General features: G+C 49.1%; 1 protein-coding gene across 1 annotated transcript in view; it reads right to left on the bottom strand.

Annotated features, from left to right (window-relative positions):
* Positions 1-1,122: 1,122 nt before the first annotated feature.
* CNGB1 (cyclic nucleotide gated channel subunit beta 1) overlaps positions 1,123-21,678 on the bottom strand; it is a 39,575-nt gene continuing 19,019 nt past the window's right edge. Inside the window, exons 19-38 of the mRNA XM_086468803.1 lie at positions 21,430-21,537; positions 19,484-19,613; positions 19,095-19,137; positions 16,602-16,740; positions 11,899-11,997; positions 10,735-10,892; positions 10,397-10,576; positions 9,438-9,646; positions 8,516-8,566; positions 8,314-8,400; positions 7,882-7,946; positions 7,301-7,423; positions 5,883-6,024; positions 5,486-5,645; positions 4,765-4,862; positions 4,596-4,679; positions 4,067-4,185; positions 3,325-3,471; positions 2,674-2,869; positions 1,123-1,338 (exon numbers count right to left, since the gene is read on the bottom strand). Coding sequence (XP_086324929.1) covers positions 1,123-1,338; positions 2,674-2,869; positions 3,325-3,471; positions 4,067-4,185; positions 4,596-4,679; positions 4,765-4,862; positions 5,486-5,645; positions 5,883-6,024; positions 7,301-7,423; positions 7,882-7,946; positions 8,314-8,400; positions 8,516-8,566; positions 9,438-9,646; positions 10,397-10,576; positions 10,735-10,892; positions 11,899-11,997; positions 16,602-16,740; positions 19,095-19,137; positions 19,484-19,613; positions 21,430-21,537 — 2,554 coding nt within the window. The remainder of the gene's footprint in view (positions 1,339-2,673; positions 2,870-3,324; positions 3,472-4,066; positions 4,186-4,595; positions 4,680-4,764; positions 4,863-5,485; positions 5,646-5,882; positions 6,025-7,300; positions 7,424-7,881; positions 7,947-8,313; positions 8,401-8,515; positions 8,567-9,437; positions 9,647-10,396; positions 10,577-10,734; positions 10,893-11,898; positions 11,998-16,601; positions 16,741-19,094; positions 19,138-19,483; positions 19,614-21,429; positions 21,538-21,678) is intronic.

The raw sequence follows: 21,678 nt of genomic DNA, 5'->3' as shown, positions 1-21,678 counted from the left end.
ATAACAGTCACCAGTGACGGAGAGCCCACCACCTTCCTGGGGTGGACAGCTGGCAGGAGCTCCTCTTCCCAGAGGCAAACTCAAGGTGGTCTTGGCACCATGCAGGGACCCACAGGCATCATGCAATCTATACACACCAGGATGGACCTCGGCCTTCTCGTGACAGTGTGATTTGGTCTGTGCTTGGCTTGTGAGCATAATCCACATCCTTTTTGGATGAATCACTCTCCAGCTGCTGCTGAGAAACCTTGTTGGTTTTTTTCCCTTGTTTCTGCACAAGTGGTGACTCAGCTGTTAGAGGCGAATAACTTCACGCTTATCTGAACACTCATTAACCATCCAGGGCCATAAAAAGCAATTTCTTCAGGGACCCCTCCTGTCCATAAGTCTGGATTTTGAAGCAAGAGGGCTGGCCTGAGATTTAGTGGGGATATTCACAGAATCATAGTGTCACAGAATGGTTTGTGTTGGAAGGGACTTTTAAAGGCCACCTAGTCCAACCCCCCTGCAGTGAGCAGAGACAACTAGATCAGGTTGCTCAGAGCCCCGTCCAATCTGACCTTGAAGGTTTCCAGGGATGGGGCTTCTACCACCTCTCTGGGCAGCCTGTGTCAGTGTTTCACCAGCCTCATTGTAAAAAATTTATTCCTTATATCCAGTCTAAATCTACCCTCTTTTAGTTTAAAAACATTAGTCCTTCTGTCACAACAGACCATGCTAGAAAGATTGTACCCATCTTTCTTATAGGCTCCCTTTAGGTACTGGAAGGCTGCTGTAAGGTCTCCTCGGAGCCTTCTCTTCTCCAGGCTGAACAGCCCCAACTCTCTTAGCCTGTCCTCACAGGAGAGGTGCTCCAGTCTTCTGATCATTTTTGTGGCCCTATTCGTAAAGATGCTCAATAAAAATAGATCTCCAGAGCATGTAAGCCTTGTGTGGTTCTAGGTCATATGGCAGAGGTTTTTATCAACAATGGGTGAAGGTCTAGGCAGTAAAGAAAGGCAGATCCTACCTGCAGCACTTAGCAAAGCCTACAGCTACTGCATGGAAATTGTTAATGACAAAAAACTTCTACCTCAGAGCATTTGCCTGACTCCTACTTCTGTCCCAGGACCTGCTTGTTTCTCATTTCTTTTCTTTTTCTTCTTCTTCTTTCTCTGAAATCTCAGCAGCAAGGATTTCTTCATCCTTTTGTGCGGTAGAAATCACACGAATGGTGACTAAACTATCAGAAGATTTTGAGAATATTTCTTCTCCCAGGTGGGTGCATGCTTTGTGGGAGGTGACAGGCGATCTCTGGTGCACTGGTGATTTCGGTGGGGTCGGGCTGAAGCTGGAACCCTGAGATCCATAAAAAAAAGACAGAAATCAACCTTAGCAGACCCTTGCCCACTGTCCCCAACCATGGTGTCTGCACTGTGCAAGGCAGTCGGGTGTTTCATAGAGTTTCACCACACTGGATCTCATCATCGGGATGTCGGTTGCTGCCAAAGACAACCCCTGTGTGAAGGGCAGCTGGGTTATATCCTGCACATCCTGAGAGAAATGAGTAGAGATGAGTGCAACGAAGTGTTCTCATACCTCCTGCACTAGCTCTTGTTTTGCTCCTGAAGTATCTGGAGAGGTTTATCTTGGCAAAAGCTTGGCAGAAGTGTTGTTGTGAGGGAAGGGCTGCAGACTGCCCTGTCCTAAAGCCTCCTTTAGAGAGGAGCCTCAGAAACCACATCTGTGGATGTGCCACGGAGACAAACGACCTTCTAATGGGGTCCTGCTAACCCCATGAATGGGGTTAGCTCCTAAGGATGGGTCTTGTTGCCACTACCATATGGAGTGTGTGGTGCCGCTGTTCACTGCTGCCTTTAACTGGTCATTAATTAGTGTTAAACACCACATTGTGTGAGGCCTGGTGTGCTTTTGTGAAGGACTGCAGAAATGCAGTTATGCTCAATGTGTCCTTGGATATTTACCCAGCCTCAAGGGTACGCTCCCTATCAGCTGCTTTTTCACCTCCCTTTACACGTCCAGATGTGATAGTCTGCATAACTCCATGCTGGGAAGAGGAAAAACAAAGTCTGCATGGAGATACGACCTTTTTTTTACGAGTTTAGCAGAGACACTTGGAAGAAAAAAAATAAAGAAAGAAAAGCAGGGCTATTTTCTTTTGCAGTTGCTCATGACAAAAAAGCAAGGGTGATTTCACTGCAGCTCACGCAGAGTTGGCAGGGTGGCGTGCCTGCTGCTGGGGCCTCTGCCCCAGCCGTGCTGTGAAAGCTTTGCAAATATTGACTGGCCTGTGGATGCTGGATGTCGGCATCACCCTCCGTCCTGCCAGCACTTCGATTAATTATGAGTGGCTCTGTCTCTGCATCACGAAAGAGATGTTTTTCTGTGCCTAGAGCCCAGCTAGAAATCAGACTCAGATTTAGCATAGCTGGGCAAAAAGTCAAGGTATTTCCCTTTTGGTTGCAAAACAAACCCCTGTGGGACAATGACATTCTCCCAAGGCCATGTGTAAGATGCTGGACCACACCTTCCCATCTGCCCATGCTATGTCAGACTCTGATGACCTGAGCTCACTCCTTTAAGGCACCTTAATGACAATCTCTGGAGCCGGTGTCGGAGAGCCACTTGGCACCTAGTGAAGCAAAGCCAAATTGCCATCCTCTCAATGCTGACCTGCGCCGCCTGCATCGCCTTCAGCTCCTTCAGCCTCCACCGGAGCTGTGTCAGCTGCCCTTTACCCCCCATCCTCCCTGTGACGGCCAGGGCAGCCTGGAAGAGCTTCGGGGTGTCAGCTCTCGGGGGGATGATCAGTGGGTCTCCAGGCGCTCCTTTCTCATCTTTAGGTTTATTGTTGTTTTTCAGCATTTTCCTACAGCAAGGAAAGGGAGAGATCATTTCAGCCCAGTGACATATTAGCTGGATTTTATAATGCAGAAAAATCAGACTTTAAAAGGACAAGGATTTTTTTACGCATTAGGTAGGACACAATAACAAATTTAAGTAATGCTAAAAACTAAGGTGGATATTTTAATATTTTTTTAAACAAATGCTCTTCGGCCACTTTTGTTCCTGAGCTGCACCCACGTTTAGTGGTGAAGCTTTGCAGCAGGGCTGGCCTGGCTCTGTGCACTTCCAGCCTCCCCAACCCACAGTGAGGGACGGGTGCCCTCTGCCGAAGTGCTGCAGCTCCAGCCCAGCTTGTCTGCCTAACGCCAGAGCTTTCCCAGGGCTTTGCACAGAGAGAAACCTCCCCTGTGATTCTGAAATCTATACTCTCCTTTTTTTAAAACCCCACAGGCTAGAAAGCAGCAGCCCCACACGCACTTGGCCTTCTTACGCAGCAGCTTCTGAGACTCCGGATAATGAACCAAAATCTCGTTCAAATCCTTCTTATCCAAAATGAAAAGGTTAGCGAAGCCGTGAGCTACGACGTTTGCTGTCCGGCGATTCCCCCCTCCTGCTGCCAGCAAGCTGAGAGAGACACGGCGAGATGTCAATGCTGTTATTCACAGGCTCAGCACAACTTAAATGTCCCTTTTCATGTCTCCATCTCTCTCTTTCAGAGGACTCAGTGTTTAATTTTCACCCCCAATGAAATTTCCCAAGCTGAATTTTTAAAGAACGATGCGAAACATTGGCATGGAGTACTATATAAAAAAATATTTGCCTGTTTGAAGCTTTAAATATTGTGTTTTACACCAGTCTAGTGTCTGCTGGGCTGCAGGGAGGCAAGCTCTACCACTGTGTTACAAATTGGTACAGGACTTTACGTGACCATGAAATGGGCAGATTAATGGCTGGGGGCCTGTTTTAGTAAAATATCTTTTCTTATTCATTTTCCCACCCCTCCATATCCCTCTGCCTACCATCACTAACTCACCAGGCAGAAAACAGTACGATGACAAAGATAGTGGGAAAGCTCCAAGAAAAAAAAGCCGTAATTTGTGTAGCAGATGCTGCAGTGTTCGTAGCTCTCAATCACAAAGAATAATTTGGGTGTTGCTGATCTCCCCACCCATAGCCCGCAAGCTGTATTTCCCCGGCTCCCTGGCAATGCTTCACTCACCTTATTTCTCCAAACACTGATCCGGCTTTCAGAGTCACCAGTACGGTTTTGCCGTTGGGTCCCCCCAGCACCTGCACTTGTCCTGCCTGGATAATGTACATCTCGCGGCCAATTTCTCCCTGCAATGAAGATAGGTGCTGTGTGGGGTACCCAGAAACAGGGAGACCTTATGGGTGCCCTAATCTGCATCTTGCTGGAAACCCCCATGGCCATACTGCCCTCTCCAAGCTCTCAAAATGCTTTGTCCTGATGGTGCTTCACTCCGGAGCATCCTCATCTAAGCATCTCAAAGTCCCCTCCAGCTCAGCAGGCTCTTCCCAGCTCTTCTGCTGTTCACGGCTGCAGCAGAAGAGGTCAGACTTTGCACAAGACCAGCTGCAGCTGAGGATGTTTCTGCTTTGAATTCCCACCCTGTGAAGCAGCTCGGTGCCACGGTGATGGGCCAGGCCTGGCTTTTCCCACTCTGCGTTGCTCCTAGTGCCCTGCACAGCCCAGCCACGAAACCAGGGATGGAAGAGCATCTCATTACCTTCTTACACACATAGTCATTAGGCAGGTAGACCACCGATCTGAGCCGCTTCAGCATGTCGAAGATCATCTGCCTGTCACAGCCCTGAGCCGAAAGAGAGCCAACAGCAGTGTTAGTCTGTGCCAGCATGGCAGGCTTCGCCGACCAGGACCCGCGCTGCAGAGGGTACCTGGAAGAGGGCCACTTTGCTCACGATATTGTAGTTCACGTCAATGGCGATGTCCAGCCTCATCTTGTCCGGCAGCTGCACCAGCAGCTCTGACTCATCTGCGAGACAAAGTAGAAAACTGGCTGTTTCCAGCACTCGATCCGAGAGCGCATCCTTGTGGCAGTGGCACTGGGAATGCAGCCCATGTTCTGGTGGCAGAGGGCAGGAGCCAGCTCACCCAGAAAGGCCCCCTCCAGTCTCTGCCCACCCAGCAACTTGCAGTTCTAAAACCAACAGGTGATGGAGAGCTGCCCTTCGCATTTTCTTTGCCCTGACATCTCTCAGAGACAGATTGGTGAGCCCAAGCCAGCATCTTTGTTGGCCAGGAGAGTGGGTGCAGAAGTCCTGCCTGACGATTTACTGGTAGGGTGACCCAGTGGGTGTGCTGTTGGACACGCTCTGGCCAGTGGTTGCCAGTCACTGCCCTCTCCCCAGGGACCGGGAGGTGGGATCCTGGAGTCAGTGTGCTATGAGTGATGCCAGGTCACCAAGATGCTGTGATCCAGTGGCAGCCTATGCATCCTATACGTGGGCAAACAAGCCCCTATATCGAAGGGTAGAATAAGCCACCCCCAATCCCAAAACTGCAGTGTTGTTTGACAGTAACATTTCAGATCTGCCAAGCAAATACAGTGAAACACATGCAGTGCAAGTATTGACACTTGGAGTGGTTGGATCTCACCTAGCATGCCTTGAGAATGCCATGTGTACTCATACCACGTTTTCACCCGGTTCTGAACAGTTTTGGGGATTTTGTAGAAGTTCATATATTTAATGGTACTGTCCATGCAGCTTCGATAGTAAGTTTGCCCTGCGGTAGCAGCGCCGACCACATCTCTCATCTGAATGGGAGGAAGAGGTGGAAGAGATGTTTTAATTCCTGTCATCCATCACGCAGTTTAAACAGGTTGGAGCACATATGCAGAGTCCTAACAACATCTGCCAGATCCCTTTTGTCTTCCACCGATGCTCAGCAGGTCCTCACATGGGGAAAACAAGCCTGGAGATGCAAACCTGTGGACCAACCCCACCGAAACCTTCCCCACCAGAGGCTGGGAACCCCCGCCAGTCCTGCTCACCTGCCCTATCATGACAGAGAAAGCAAAGACGCCTGTGAAGTAGTTCAGCAGCTGGAAGATGATCTCAAACAGCGTCTTGGGGTCCGGCAGGCCCCCGATGGTGATGAGGGTTTTGACTGCCCAGTAGTAGCAGCGGATGTAGCTGGGTGGAAGAGAGGAGGCAGCTTTGGACATGCTCCTGGTGTGAAAGGCCTGTTTCACCCCTCAGTACCAGGCTCACATCCTCTGGCCATGGCAAGCCAGAGACTGCTGAGACTAATTATGGGTGATGAATGGAAAATTAGGGGGATGCAGACTCCCCACCACACCTGCAGGTGCTTCTGGAGATGCTACAGGAGCAGGGGCATATAGAAACCCTCCAGAAACCTCCATGTGGGAGGCTCAGCTGCTCTGGCTGCTCCCGTTTTCTGCTTCTTACAGCTCCACTAAATAAACCACCAATGTATTTTTAGCAACTTTTACACTTTTAGAAATAGTCAGGGGAAAAAAAAAGAGTTTGTGAACAAATTGTTGGCATGGGACTCAGGAGATGTCAAGTGAATTCTTGATTCACTAGTCGTGGGCACTCCCTTGGATGTTATAATTACACCTAGAGATACCCATATGTATATCACACAAAACACCTCTATAGCAGCAACACTAACACGGAAAGCCAAGAGCTCAAAGGGAAGGCGACACCCACACTAAGGCTGTATGGATGACAGTCACTTGTCCCCATCTACACCCACACCTCACAGTAAGTTTTTAATGCACTTGCCCGTGTGTTTTTGCAGGAAACTCTCGTTTACTGCATAGTGCTAAATTAGTTAAACATTACTCAGTGTTTTATTTTGCCCATGTTGTACAGCACATGGGTGTGGGCATTCGCTACAAGGCAGCGTTCAGCTCATGAGCCAAGTACTCTCCCTGTGGCATCCATCACTGACAATGCAATGGACATTTAACACATGTATCTTGGAAATGCCACAGCAAAGGGATGGAGTGGCCACTGTCCCTGTCTTGCACCCTGGGAATGATGGCACTGGGTCAGCCCAAGGAGCCTGACACGTGGCACCTAGGACATAGCTTCAGGCCTCCATCCCAACCTGGCAGTAGGTCACGATGAACAGAAACAGGGCTCACACTGCCATCCTTCTTGGCCAGGGAGCATTCCCTTGCTTTCCGGCACCGGGTTCCCAGGTTTTCAGCCTCTTCAACCTGCCATTGCCTTCTACCTGCAGCCTCTTCATCTTGCAGCACTGTACGTTACTGCACAACGCATCTCTCCTGTCCCTGTCATTCTCCCTGGCTCCCCATCTTCCCCCCAACCCTTTACTTCAGGGGTATTTATGAACCCGGATGCATCCTAATACTTCCATTCTTGCTCCAGCTCATCACAGCAAGCTGTGCTGCATGAGGACCCAAGCCCTGGCTTGTACCTGTTTCCTTCCCCATCGTAGACCCAGGTGGTAGAGCCCAGTCCTTCATAGGCTGATGCCCAGTAATAGAGGCAGGAGTTCACATGCAAGCTGTACAGTAAATAGGCAGTGGTCCGAATCACTCTGAAAAAAAAAGGAGAGAGCAGGAGGGGAGATGACATGGCATCTGCTGGGAGAAACACATCAGATCCCCCTCAGCATCACAAGGAGATTTGAAGCGATGAGCTGAGTGCTGACCATGCAGTTGCTGCCAATGCAGGAACCACAGAGCACCCAAACATGTGGCCTTGCTGCTCCCTCCCACAGCCCTGCAGCTCCAGAAGTGCCAGAAAATAAAGCAGCTTATACAATGGTGGCTCCTCTTCACCACCAGCATGCCTGTCCCTACTGGATCAGAAGGAGGTGATCCCACCCATGCAAGCTCCAGGACCCTCATGTCCCACCTGCATCAGCCAATGCCCATGTCAGTCGGTCCAGGGACAGTGGGAAAATAAATCAGAAACCCAGAACGGGTGCACACCGAAGTGAAACTTCTTCCCCAGCAGCAAACAGCAACTCTGCACTCCCTCCCTCCCTCTCACCTGTAGATGTACGCCTTGCTCAGGATAGCCTCCAGCCGGTTGTTGAACTCAAAGAAGGCCATGTACTGGGAGGAGAAGGAAAGCAGCGTGCTCCAGCTTCCCGTGGCCACCACCAGGAGAGTTACATCCCTATAAAACCCCACTCCCCCTCCGTTTTCCTCCTGCAGCCCTTCTGCAGCATGAACCACCATGGACAGATTTGGCTCCATCTGTAAGTGCCCTTCTATTCAAATGTGAGGGTGTTTTAGGATTGAAATGAAATGTTTGACCAACAGCACCGCAAAGCCTTCAGGATGAGACTTCCCGTCCATTTTACAACCCTCTTGTCACCATTGATGAGTCTAGCAAGCCATAGCTTACCCCAGCCAGCGTGGGACTCCTCCACATCCACTGCAACTGGTGTTCTGCCTGATTTTACAAGTTCCAACTCACCTTCAGACAGCGAGGAAAGCGTAGGAGTGGGTTGACACCGACTTTGAAGTAGAAGAAATCCAGGGGCAGGAGGCACACCACATCCATCTGAAATCCACACAAAGAGAGAAACCTCTGTGGGGATCTGCAGGCGTGGTGAGGTGAAGCTGCAAGCCACAGTTCAGATTAAAGATTTAAATTAATAAATAAAATTACATCAAACCTTAAAGCGTTGTGATCGCAGGTAGTTCTCTCTCATGGCCTTTTTATCGGTCTGATTGGGAATAGGAGGGTGAGAGAGAGAGAAAGATTGATCATTGCTTGCAGAAAGGAAAGTCATGGCCAACAGGGTCCTGCCTGGCTTTCCTCTTCTGCACTGCAATAGGGAAGATGCTCCCTTCATGCCCAGGAAGGGGAGTAGAGCAAGAGGAGCAGAAGACGACCTGGCTGCATGCCACCTTCGCACCCTATCTCAGGACTTCCTGTGCTCGTTTTGCAGCCCAGAGAAAGCACATCGCAGTGCCAGCACTGCAAAATTCTGTTTACAGGAGAAATCTCCTTGTCTGAGCATTTGCATGGGCAACAGGAAGGCTGCACCTTCAAGATTTTGTTTTTCACAGCTTATTTAATTGGATATGGAAACCAAATCAAGGGCTTTCACTTGTCTCAGGCATGTGATCTAGCATCCAGACTGCAATTGCTTTTGTCATATTGCTAATGCGTTCTGCCTAGCTGTGCTCCTGAAAATTAAACCCAGAGTTTATTATGCTGTCTGATCACGGTTAGCAGCATATGGTTGTGCAGGGGCTGGTCGGCGTGCATCTCACTGCACTGCTGGCAGGACTGCCCTGTAGAGCAGCACCCTCTGAGCATCCCTACCCAGGAATCACACGCCATGGACCACACACTTTATAGATAGGCTGGTGCGGACTTTAGGGGAAAAACAGTCTGTTTGGCAGACAAAAACACTGCCAGCTTATCCACTACATGGCAGGAGAAATGCCTGCAGTCCTCCAAGAGTGGGCTCAGCCCTGGTGGCCACAGCCATGGTGGGAGAGCTTGGAGAGCTTGATTCAGAGATCAGTGACCAGCACCATCCATGCCACAAGGGGTGATGGGAGGTTGAAATGGATGCTGCCACTCACTATTATGTCTCCTCCCTGGACAAACTGCATTCGGGTCTGAAAGACGACGATGTCCAGCAGATAGACGAGGTCACAGAGGTAGTCCACAAGCAGCCAGCAGTGGATGTTTGCCGGTGTCTGGTAGGGGAAAGCCCAGCGGACAGGGATCAACCAGCAGTTCCAGTTCCAGGCCACGACAACGAAGAACAGCCACAGCACATACATCAGGTCTGCACACAGGGAACCGCACCACAATTAGCTGGACACATGTCCCTTGTCCATGTGAATCTGCTATGCAAAGGGTTTTTCATCCCCTGCCCTGAGTGCAGGGAGGAAACATGCAGGTCGCTTATCGACAGCATTTAATTACAAATGAGCTGGGCTCTAGATGCAAAGTGAATACCACCATTGGCAGAGCACCTTGCTTTTTATCAGAAAGCCTCTGCTAACTTTGCTGGTTATCCAAGGTTTGCTTTTGCTTTACTCCCACAATACCGACCTCCCTGCTTTGTTTTTTTCCTCTTGGGGCTGTGCTGAGCCGAATGCTGGCTGCCCGAGCCTAGGGGCTTCAAAACAGCTGTGAAATAGCAAAGACTAAGGAAGGAGCTGGGTTCCTGTAGGGTGTCCACCAGACAGTGGCTTTTTCTTTTGCAATTGTTTTTATTTGGGGTGTCCACACCACAGGGACAGCGTTTGTCCACTAAAAAGCCTGAAACAGGAGAAAGCATCTGCCCATTCGCTGTCTGGTCATGCTCCTGACACCCAGAGCTATCAGGAAGTGTTTAGGAAAGCCTGTGCATCTTAGGGGAATTTAAAACTCTGGTTTTTAGTAGACAGGTATAAGCTGAGTTGCTACTTCCTTAGTCCATCCTTCTCTACAAGGTCTCATCTTTTACACCTCCTCCCCTCCTCCCCCCCTCTCCCCCAGCCCCACCAGCTTGCCCCCAGCCTAGGCGTGTGGCCACGGCTCCATCACTCACTGGTGAGCGGGTCGATGCTGCTGGGGAACCCGTAGTTCTTCAGGCGGTCCAGCCAAGGCTGGTACTTGAATGTGCAGCACAGCATCTCGCAGTAGTGCTCATCCCCCGCCGGCTTGTTCCCCTCTGGCTCCCCTCCTGGGGGCGGCACCAGTGATGCTGCAAGTGCTGGCTTGGCGGGGGCTGGGAGAGGACATACCGTTATTTTAAAGGGCAGAAAATCCTCTTACAGCAATTTGTTTTTAAGGCCCTTAAACTGATAATAAAGTAGCTGTCTCCCTGAGAACACAGTGTGTGTGGGGACTCACCAGTTAAATGTTCCCAGTGCCACTCAAACTCACATGCCACAGGGCTCTCATCATCCGAGGTGACATTTGGGTCAGTCAGCTTCTCCTTTGCCTTCTCAGTCCTCTCTTTAAAGAGCTTCACCAGCTCCTGGAGCCGGTTGTTGATGATGGTACTGCTCAGGCTCGTGGCTGAACTGATGCGCTCGGGCAGGCTGTGAGGAGACCATCAGGCATTTCATGTAGGTAGGAAAGCCCAAGGGCAGGTTGATGACCCATTTTTTAACCTACAGGATCCTGAATTAGGATTTACCCATATTTATCTGGTTATTGTGTAATGAGAAGAACACAAGTTAAGGTGTTTTCAGTAAAATACCATCAAGCAGCAGCAGCCCGAGCCTCATCCTTGCCCTGGGGTGTGAGATGCCCTCAGAGGTACTTGGAAAGCACCAAGATCCCAGGCTGGATTGCATGTGCTTGGGAGAATATGATTTTGGAAGAATGATGGGGTGAAAATGTGCACCAAGCCTCTGAATTTACAAACTATATCATCTCTTTTCAGCCTCTTTATTAACATTAGGTTGGATTGAGATCAGGATGCTTTACCTAAAAATGACTGAGAAGCATCACTACAAGGGAGGAAAAAAACAAGTTCATTTGCTGTAGCTCCAGGCTGGTTCATTGTGAAAACTGGCATAAGGATTTCTGCCCAGGAAGAAGGTAAAACCCTGCACTATGTGGAGGTGCAGACCCTCCCCAAGACTTTGCTTCCCAGGGAGGACAGCTCCTTCTGAGGCTGCCCCTGGGGCTGCAGGGAAGCCAGAACCTGGGGTGCATGATGCACAGCTTGTGCTTGCTTTCTACGTGGAAGAAAAAGGTAATTTCTCCACAATCAGTAAAATCAAGGTGTCCCCATAGTGCTATAGTGTATGTATATCAAAGGTGCACTTTCTCTGTGGTTAAACCTAGTCTTAAGGAGAACATTTCTACCTAGATATGGGAAAAACAAGAGAGCAGTTTCTGCTCCAAGGAGCATCGTGATCATTATTTTTGGAGAGGAGGTGCATTACTTGTTACGCAGTGCTAGACCTGCTGTGGGCACAGCTGCCTCTCCCTCTGGTATCCCAGAACTTCTAGGATCTTTGCTATTTCCACCCAAGTGCCAGGATCCAAACCACTGGGAGCCTGGCCCATTTGGAGACCCTTGGTCCGACCATGCACCTTTCCCTCTGCAACTCGTCCCAGACCAGCAGCAATCGGGTGGGGGACTGGATCACCGGTCTCTCATCCAGACCACCCTCCAGGGCCAGTAACTTCCTCCTGTGTTCACAAACACAGCAACTGAGGCTCAGCTTTTCCCTCATCCTCAGCCAGCTTATCTCCCTCCTTCTCCTCCTCAAAGGTCTCATCTGTTTCCACTTCCCCTTCTCCTACCAGGGCTGTTGCCTGAAGTAAACAGGAGCAAACCACCCTGCTCCTTTGCTGCTAAAGCCCTGTTTCTTCCTGGGCACAACCGAGCCTGTGGCTGCAGGGGGATGCAGCTACCCAGCCCATTTTGCAACCCGTTTTGGGCACCTGGCAAGATACACAGAGGGCGGGCACTGCTCTGTGCTTGTCCCCAATGCTGCACCACCACAGCACTGCACTTTGAGAGGCAGGCAAGGAAAACGCAATACCAGTATGGAGCAAGACAGCAAAATCTGGAAAAAAAAAGAAGGTACTGAGGACACCACCTGGCTCTGAGCTGGTTCTGTAGCACCTTAAACCCCCAAGACAAAGAGTGAATTGCAGAACAACAGATACACAACATAGACCCTCTAATGGCTGCTGGTACCTGCAAAGCCAAGTGCAAATTGCAACAGCCAAACGGAGCCCTACAAACACTGTCCTGGCAATGCAGAGCCAGTGACAGCTGATGTCTTCCTAGAAGATGTGTCCTAACGCAGCTGCCTTTGGTACAGACAGGTATCTGGAACAGCTTCCTTACATGTGGGCAAGCAACGTGACAGAAGGAAGATGACAATCTCAGAAAAAATCTCAACTGGTTCCCAAACCTGCAGTCAAGTCCAGAGTTTTAACTGTGACAAAGAAACTGTCTTCTGCCACCACAGCTGTTGCTCTAAATTAACCAGGATTTCACTGACCCTGGTGCAAAATGGCTTGGTGCTGCGTGTGGAGCAGGAGCAAGCAGGATGCCGAGGTAGATCATCCTGCCATTGCAAGTCTCCTGAAGAAAGCCAAATATTGTGAACCCACCCATCTCTAGCCTCAATGGCTCTCAGGCACGCCCTGCTGGGAAGGGGAGCAGATGAACAAGACCAACGAAACCTTCATTGCCCAAAGCACGCAGCACAGGAACGGAGGAAAACCACTGACCCCCCTGTTAAAGTACCCTCAGATGTTGATGGAGAGTTTCCCAAAACCGCATCAATTTGGAGAAGTAGTTCTGCCAAGGCCCATGATGTTGTTAGGACAACATCCATCACCTCTCACTGGTCTCCAGCTGCCCCCGCCCACCTCTGTCCCCTCAGGGCACCACGCTGCCCATTGCCCATCCTCATCCATGCGCAAGCCCAAGATGCCTACACTGACAGCCCAAAGGCCTCTTGCTCTGTAAGGGGGACCTTGCAGAAAGGGTATCACTGGCCCCTCTCTTTGCCTGTGGCATGGCTCCCCATGGGCCACAGAGCTTGTGTTGTCTCCCTCCAAGTACATGCAAAGCTTTGTGTGTCAGCATCCATCTGGAAAAATTGTCTCATTTTGCTTCAGGTTAATGCATGCCCTCGGAAAGATGTAAAAGGAGATAAATGTCCCCAAGAAGGCTGTAAATTCAGAGGCACAGCAAAAATCCCTTGATACTCTGCAGTGCCTGTAGTTCACCTGCATTCCCAGCAGATGTAAGAAGGAGCAGGAGCTACCCAAAAACTAACTCAAACTTCAGTGGATTTTGGAAACAGGTGAGTGAAGGGCTCAAAGGGAATCTGGGATGTTACATTAAGTCCAATGGAGAAGTTCATGTATGTGCAACCCTAAGGCCAAAACTTGAAGGTCCAGCAGTTTCTCAGTTATCCATGTTAAAAGAGGAACTTGTGTGATAATCCCCTGGAAAACATTCTGTCCTTTGAAATGGTCCAGCTGCACAGGACAGCACCTCCAGTTCGCTGTCAGAATGGCACTAAAACACAGATTTTTTTCCACTGATGCATGAAGACTTCAAACTGCATGTCCTACAATGCAAAGAGACCCAAGAGATGCATAGCTAGCTAAGAGGAGGCGTGTATGTAGACAAAGTAAAAGCTAAAGGTGGAAGATGAAATAAATAAATTAATAATAAATTAATAGTAAATAAATTGAGATGTGGAAATGTGCAGCACAGGTACAAAGAGCTGCATGAACCTCCTTGCACAAATATGCAGGAAGCCAGGTATGAAAGAATTTGAATACAAACAATAAAACTGTAAATTACCACCTTCAGAGACCAGGTAGAAAGTGCAATTGCCTAAATAGAGATATAGGATGAGCAACACGAGGCTGGCAGCCGCTGCCTGGGCTTGGTCATTGGTGTGGACCATGGGTGGCTTCTCCAATGCTGCCCAGAACAAAGCCTCCAGCTGTGCTCAAGTACCTCTGCAGCACCGGCCACCACGCAACCACCCACTGAACAGCCAGCTGTGATGGAAGACCCCGTCGCAACCTAAACACTGCTCCATTTTCAATGCCCTTGGAAAGCTGTGGCCATAAGCACCGGGCTGTCCTACACCTGCCCAAAGCAATGTGGGACGCACAGGCTCCCTACCCATATGGCATCATCTGGTGTAGCCTGGTATTTATCACCTGCAAGATCTTGTTTCCAGGCACCAATTAGGCAATGTGTGTCTCGTTTGTGGTGAGTCTTTTGTGACTCTGTGTAAGCAATGTTAACTCTAATCCTTTACAGACCCTTGTGGGAAAAAACCTCAAGACTATGGCCAACAGAAATGACTTAGGATAAATGGATGATTGCTCAATGCAGAGTTGATGTCCTCTTCCTCTGAAAACACCAGCTGGAGCTGAGCATTTTCCTTCTGGTTCAGAATGAGGAAATGTTATTTCTTTATGTAGCAAAACAGGAGTTGCTTGCTTTTAAAAATCTTCAGCTCTGCCAAGATACCTCCAGTCTTGTCCTGACAGACACTACCTAGAGACATGGCAGAAAGGTTCATATGCTCATACTGCATATGCAACCTTCTTGTAACTGCAAATATACAACCTGTTTTAAGAAACTGGTAGAAAATATCGTGAGAAAACTGAGGTGCTCAAAAAAAAATAGCCCTACTGAGGAACCAGAGGATCACAGAATGGTTTGGGTTGGAAGGGAGATTTGAAGGGACACCTTCCACTAGAGCAGGTTGCTCAAAGCCCCATCCAGCCTGGCCTTGAATGCTGCCAGGGAGGGGGCAGCCACAGCTTCTCTGGACAATCTGTGCAAGTGCCTCACCATCCTCATCATACAATGTCTCTTCCTCATGTCCAGTCCAATCCTACCCTCTTTCTGCTTAAAACCATTGCCCCTTGTCCTGTCACTACAGGCCCTGGTAAAAAGTCTTTCTCCATCTTTTTTACAAGCCTCTCCTTACGTGTTGAAAGACCACAATAAGGTTTTGATAAAAGACTTGATAAAAAATGATGGTGGGGACAGAACTGCACATAAGTAAGTGGATCTAAATAAACTAAGGCTGTGCCTTTGTGTTGCTGGACCCTGCGCTCCAGAGATGCCCAAGAGGTGCTGAGATGCGTGGCATGTGTGTGAATCCAAATTGCTGTCCATTTTCTACATGGGTTGAAGGCATAAGAGCCCATCACCTTGACCCTGATTCAAACTGAGAGCTGCCACGCCTACTGATGGAATTGGAAAACATGGACTCTTCTGTCTCAGAAAAACAGCCTGTTCTGTTCATTAACTTAGGAGAGAAAAATGCATCCTGAGCAGCAACTGCCAAAGGTGTTTCCCCAGACTGATCCCAAACATTCTGTGGCTGAGGATGCAAGCCTCGACTGCTCTTCAGAAATGAGCTTGTTATCACAGGACAATTGTTGTCGCTTGGCTAAGAGAAAAAAGGCAGTGAGATACAGCAGGCTTTAAATGACTGGCCTCTTAATGCTGTCAGTATTTGCACTGCAGGTATTTTGTATGACTCCTTGGGCTCTGCTTTCCCAGTTTAAAAAGCTGTTCAACAGACTGGATTATGGACATTTTTGCCATTTTATTTCCAAATCCTCCAGGAGCTTGCTTACTAAAAGATCCAAGCTGTTAAGTGAGGATGAATATAACACCTGGTTTTCAGCACAGAACAAAACACCACAGTTTTTATTTTTAATCCTCTGCAAGGATGAGCCTCAAAACCCCCCCAAACAACAGCCAAAAAAACAATTAGCTTCCTCCAGCCTCGATTTTAAAGCTCAGTTTTAATCCTCCCCCTCTCCAAGCATCCTTGATCCAGAGGCACAAAGCCAGGGGGGAATATGCAAACCCTTCCAGCAAAAATGCAAGAAGAAAACTGTTGGGTTTTATGATGAAGGCCTATACCCAGCAGACAGACCCCCACCCTGTGCTCTGAATTTGGGAGCAGACACCTGTGTCAACAAACATATGAGATCTGACCACGACCTGGGGATTGAGCCCATCTCCAGGAGGACACACAGACAGGGCTGTCCCTGGCCCCCAAAAGCTTTACATAAAATTTAACCATTTAATTTAAAAAACGCAAAAATAGAGGCAAGGCCTTGCATGGGGTTGACAGCCACACGTCACCCTGGCTCGCTGTCCAAACCTGCCAGAAACAGGTTGCTCCATATGGTTGTATAAATTTTCCTGCACCAGCACTACTGGGGGGGGGGAGGTGAGAGCCCTGGGAGCCAGGGACCGTGTCTGGGCAGAGCCATACCTGGAGGACGCCAGCGCTGTGCCGGGCACCACCAGCATGTTGGGAGTGCCGGTGTCGGGCACTGGTAAGTGGGCACCGTTGTTCTCCACAGCATCGCCTCCGCTGTCCACAACCTTGATGTCCACGGTGGGGTAATTACCTGGCCCGTGGAGAAGGACAATAATTGCAGGTGAGAGGGGTGCAGGGTCCAGCCTGCAGCCAAGATGGATCCCCAAGCCCCATTGCCTCCACCAAGCTGCCTTCAAACCCCACAGCACACTGGAAGATCTCTCCTTTTCCCTCCATTCCCTTCTCATCTGGCACTCCTTTCTCCTAACAATTTAAAGCTTTTCTTTCTCCTTTTTTTGCCCAGTTTTTAACACTATAAGAAGTGCCACCTTCTTCCCTTCTGCTTTCCCAGCTTGCAGTGATTGCAACTACTCTGTGCAAGCATCGGGTCCCCGTGGTTCAGAAAACGATGGAGATGGGGATTATCAGCAGGAACACAGGATTTCCAGCTGCAAAACTGCCTCCCAGGGTCTAGAAAATCTCTTGGGTCTTCTGAATATAGACATATGGACTATGCAAGCTCCAAATTACACGACCGCTTGCTTTTCATGCAGAAGGTGGCCCTGTTTAAAAAAGACCTTACAGCCTCTCTCTTTTGCAGAGGTAGTAACTGCTTCCTGCCTCAAGGTTCAAAGCGGGAAGGTTGGATGTTTATAGTGGGTAAAGAGAGGTGTCAAGTGCCCAGGGGAGAAATGGCACTGGGGGTTATCTTGGCTAGACCCTGCAGCCAGACGGGCTCTGAAATGTCATCTCTTTTCTTAGCTGTATAACAAAATGCAATGAGTTCCTGCAGGGTTGCTTCCAATGGAGGTATTCGCATGTCTGAAAGACCCTGTGCACAGCGCCCCCCCCTCCCCCCCGATGTAGGACAGTGGACCAGAGTGTGGCTTGATCAAATCACCAAGAAAAGGCCAGTTTGGGTTGCAAAGTTAAAATCCCATTGCATGTAAGGAAAAGCATCAGAATTGGGCTCGCTGGTTAAAAACAAAGCAAAGCTACAGAAACATCATTTGTACTTCTGGATTAAAAAGCAGAAAACTGTCAACAGCAAACCTCCATCTTACCGTCCTCTTGGTATGAGTGGGTTGCATGACTGCTGAGGAGAGAACTGCGTGTGCAGCGGATATTTAACCCTCTGCCTGCACATCCTTCAGGAGAGTTTTGGGCCAGTCAGGTCAAAACATACAGCATACCATTTATGGATATTGGCAAACGCTCTCTAGGGGTTAGCTAGAAAGGCACGTAGTGACGAGGCGAGAGCGGAAAAAACATGAATTTTGTTCCCCAGCCTCTGTGCTGCAATACAAAGCGTGCTTTTATTTATTTTTTTCCCAAAAAAGCAACGAAAAGCAACTACTCCAGCAATAACCCCTTGCCACTCTCAAGCTATGCAAGCCCGTTGTCAAAGCCGACATCTCTAGTACCTAGGGGGGGTTGCTCCTCATTGCAAAAATTGCGGTTGACAACTCCAGCCTTTGGCGTGCTGGTGACAAGGATGGGCATGTGGGAGGCAGCGGTGGCTTGGTAGCTGGGGACATTGGGGAGCTGCTCTAGCATGCTGCGGCCGGGAAGGGAGGTGTCCCCGCCATTGAGCGGCTTGTCATGCACCAGCTGATCTAGCTCAACGTCTCGGACACGCTTGGACATGCTGCTAGGTGCCTAGGTGCTTCAAGCAAAGGACAAGTCATCTGAAGCTGCAATAAAACACAGAGTGGTTTGAGACAGGACGGTTGCGTCAGCACAAAGAAATGCAGGGCTGCTGGGGTTTTTGTTTCCGCCCATCGCTCACAGGTGTGGGTGGCACAGGACAGTGGCAGCAAGCATCCTACCACACGCTTTTCTAGCACTACTCCAAGGTCAGGTGCTCTGCAACGGCTGCAAAAGCAGAGAAATTGCCAGCCTATACCAGGGCTCATGTCAAGTCATCTGTTGTGCAACTGCCCACTCAACGTCAGTGGAGTTATGCCAGGATCTGCCTTTGCTCACTCAGGCTGTGATGGGAGCTCACCGCCCGATTTTCATTACCAACCCGTTACCTCTCCTCAAAGGTTACATTAAAATGTGCTTTATGCCACCAGTTATTTCCCAAATTGAGCAAAGTGGTAAAGAAAAAAAAAACCTTTTTACCCACCCGCTACATTCTTCAGCTGAAGGAGATTCACATCAGAGATTGCTTAATCAACAAGACTAAGCACTGCGTAAGCACCAGCCTTTCCGAGCTGGCTCTGGCTGATGACACTATTGCCATCGCGCTGTGCCCATGGGATGCTTTAAGCCAGTGAAAAGCCCCAGCTGCCCTCAAGGGCCCACGCTGCAGAAAACTCAGCTGCCCGCTCCCAGACAGCGAGCAGTGGGCAGAGAGAAGCTGCATTTGCCCCTCGCCAGGCATCGTACTGCCTGCTTCGCTGCATCCTAATTTGGCGTTAATGCTGCTATATATTATACCTTCAGCATCGGTTTCAACAGCTTCAGCTGTCTCCTCTTCCACCTTCAAAATGAAAAAGCCATTTTAATGAGAAAAAGACCTGCTCCATCAGCAAGAACGGACTTGGCTGCTTGATTGGGTGCCCCATATCCCCCCACCATTCACCAGCCTCTCAGTCTGTTGTTCAGTGCCAACATTTTAGGGTGAAAGCAGCCCTCCCTTGGTGCACTGCTGCTGTCTCAAGTGCAGAGATGGGGACATCTCAGTGGGCAACATTCCCAGTGCCCATCCCGATCCCTGCACCTCACCAGAGCACTGCGTCCCCCCGGACAAGCTCCGAGCCCCCAGCATGTGATGGGCAGCAAGACCTCATGGCAGAGCTGAGACCAAGCAAGGAGCAATGTCATACCTGTACAAAAGCACCTTCAAGATCACTTATCTCAGCTTCTTCCAGCTGCTCAAACCTGAGGGCCTCCTCTGCAAAGTAGGCTTCATCCACACCCTCATCAGCAGTGAGCCAGAGCGACTGAAGCGGGGGGCTGGATAGTAGAGATCAAGCAGAGACAAGTGTCTGAGCTCACTTTTGCCCTTTCTGAGGTTGGGCACATTGCGAATGGGGGGCATCAGGTCAACGGGGATGGTGTACGGCTCGCTCAGTGTCGGGGAGCGCTGCTCTTCCAGCTCCACTGCAAGCCTCATTTGCAGGGGAACAATACCAGAGAAATCTTAGTTTAATACCGTAATGGTACAAAAAAATTGGCTGCTTAGGTTAGAAGGGACTTGGAAAAAGTATTGTATGGGAGACCAGGTGAGAAATGCATAAATAATGCACGGCATTGCATATGTATGAGCAAAAATTACAGATGCAGAAAACACAGGCAGCATGTTTCTCCTGCTGTGCACAATAATTTTTCATATAATTAAAATTTGCCAAATAAAAAGCTAAGAGCCAAATTTCCGGGCAGGGCTGCCCTGCAAACACCATCTGAATCCCATGTTTGCCTCTGTGAAACACCACCAGAACACATAATTCTCATTTTCCTTCAGCAGCAAGCACAGACCTCAGCTCCACTATTCTGACAAAGGGTGCTCACAAGATCGATTTTAGTGGTTTAATGTAACTTTATAACTGAAAAAAAAGCCTCATTGTGTTGTTCTGTGCATATATCTCCTGATTTGTCCTTTGCTGGTGAGAGACGCAAAGTGGGGATTTGGGATAATGAAAAATTTTAAGACAGCTAAATACACGAAAATTGAAAAACCATCTTTCTGCATTCTTGGCAGGTCCTAAGTCAGAAGCATACCTAGTAAGCAGTGGCTGTTTTTTCTCTTTTATCTCCATGTCTTGAAAAACTGTTATTTTCCAAACTTTCCAGTTTCCATATTTCTTTTTAAAATTATTTTAAATAATTCCCCCCATTTAATGCAAGTCTTGTGATCCTAACCTAGAAAACCTGTCGTTGTTTCTCTTTTCCCGCAAACAGAAAAACACAGTGAAGGGTGGAGAAGCATCTCATTCACCCACCAACTGAAGCTCAATTTTCTGTAGTCAAGCTCTAGGGAGATTTTGATGAAATAGAAAGAGGTGGGTTTAACACTGAATAATCATGTATTTTCAGCTTCTCCCTGAAAATCTAGCTATTTCAGGGGAACTAACGGAGAACAATATTGTAGCGCTAGGTAATAAATCCCTACATGTTTATCTCACGTGAAATCAGAGTAAAACAGTAAACTAAGCAGAAAGATTTTTCTAAATACCATCTAGATCAAAGTCACTGCCTACAACAGCTAACAGTAACTCAGCTACTTTCTACAGCAGGAAAAAATGTAAAATTGCACCTACTTGTATTAAGTAGCATTTTCAGGTACAACACATAATCCTGACTTTAAACTCAGCTCTGTAATACTCATAGTAATTCCGACTGCCCTGAATTAATGGCTGTGGTTTTAAATAACGTGGACCATCTCCAGGAGTCAGGTGCTCCCAAGTCTTGACGAAGGCACAAGCTGGGGCTCCTGTTTGGCCAAGTGGCTGGACCCTGATGAAAGGGCTGTGGTTGCTATGGGCGGCCGCAATGGAGCCTCTGTCACCAGGAAACACTCGCCTGTCACCAGGTACCACGTCAGCAGCGAGTCCTGGGGTGAGCTGGTTTGCAAAAGCATCCCTCCCCAAAGCATCCCTCCCTCCTCAGCACACCCCAGCAGCCCACCAGGCTGGGGAGCCCCACTCTGCCACGAGGTGCTCGCTCCTCCGTGGGTGTTTCAGCCTCGCTGGCTTCTGACTGCAGCTGAAACAACAACCACAGTCACACGCTTGTTTCCAACAAAGCCGTAAAAGCAACAGGAGCCACTCACCCTGCGTTCTCCTTCACCTCCTCCTCCTTCTTCTCCTCCTCCTCCTCCTCTTCCTCCCCCTCCTCCTCCTTTTCCTCCTCGGCAGCGCTCGGGGAGCACAACCACAGCCTGGGGAGAAGAAATTCGTTAGGTGAAATCCAAAAAATATGTCTGAACCTCACAAGAGGAGCACTGCCAGTCTCTGCATCCCCTTTGGCTGGAGATGCTCTCCATCCATCCTCCAGCCAACATCTTGAGGCGACACACACA

This window comes from Leptosomus discolor, chromosome 8, assembly GCF_034619465.1.
Source record: "Leptosomus discolor isolate bLepDis1 chromosome 8, bLepDis1.hap2, whole genome shotgun sequence".
NCBI lineage: Eukaryota > Metazoa > Chordata > Aves > Leptosomiformes > Leptosomidae > Leptosomus > Leptosomus discolor.
The sequence above is the reverse complement of the archived record's forward strand: the minus strand, read 5'-3'. Positions and strand labels throughout refer to the sequence as shown.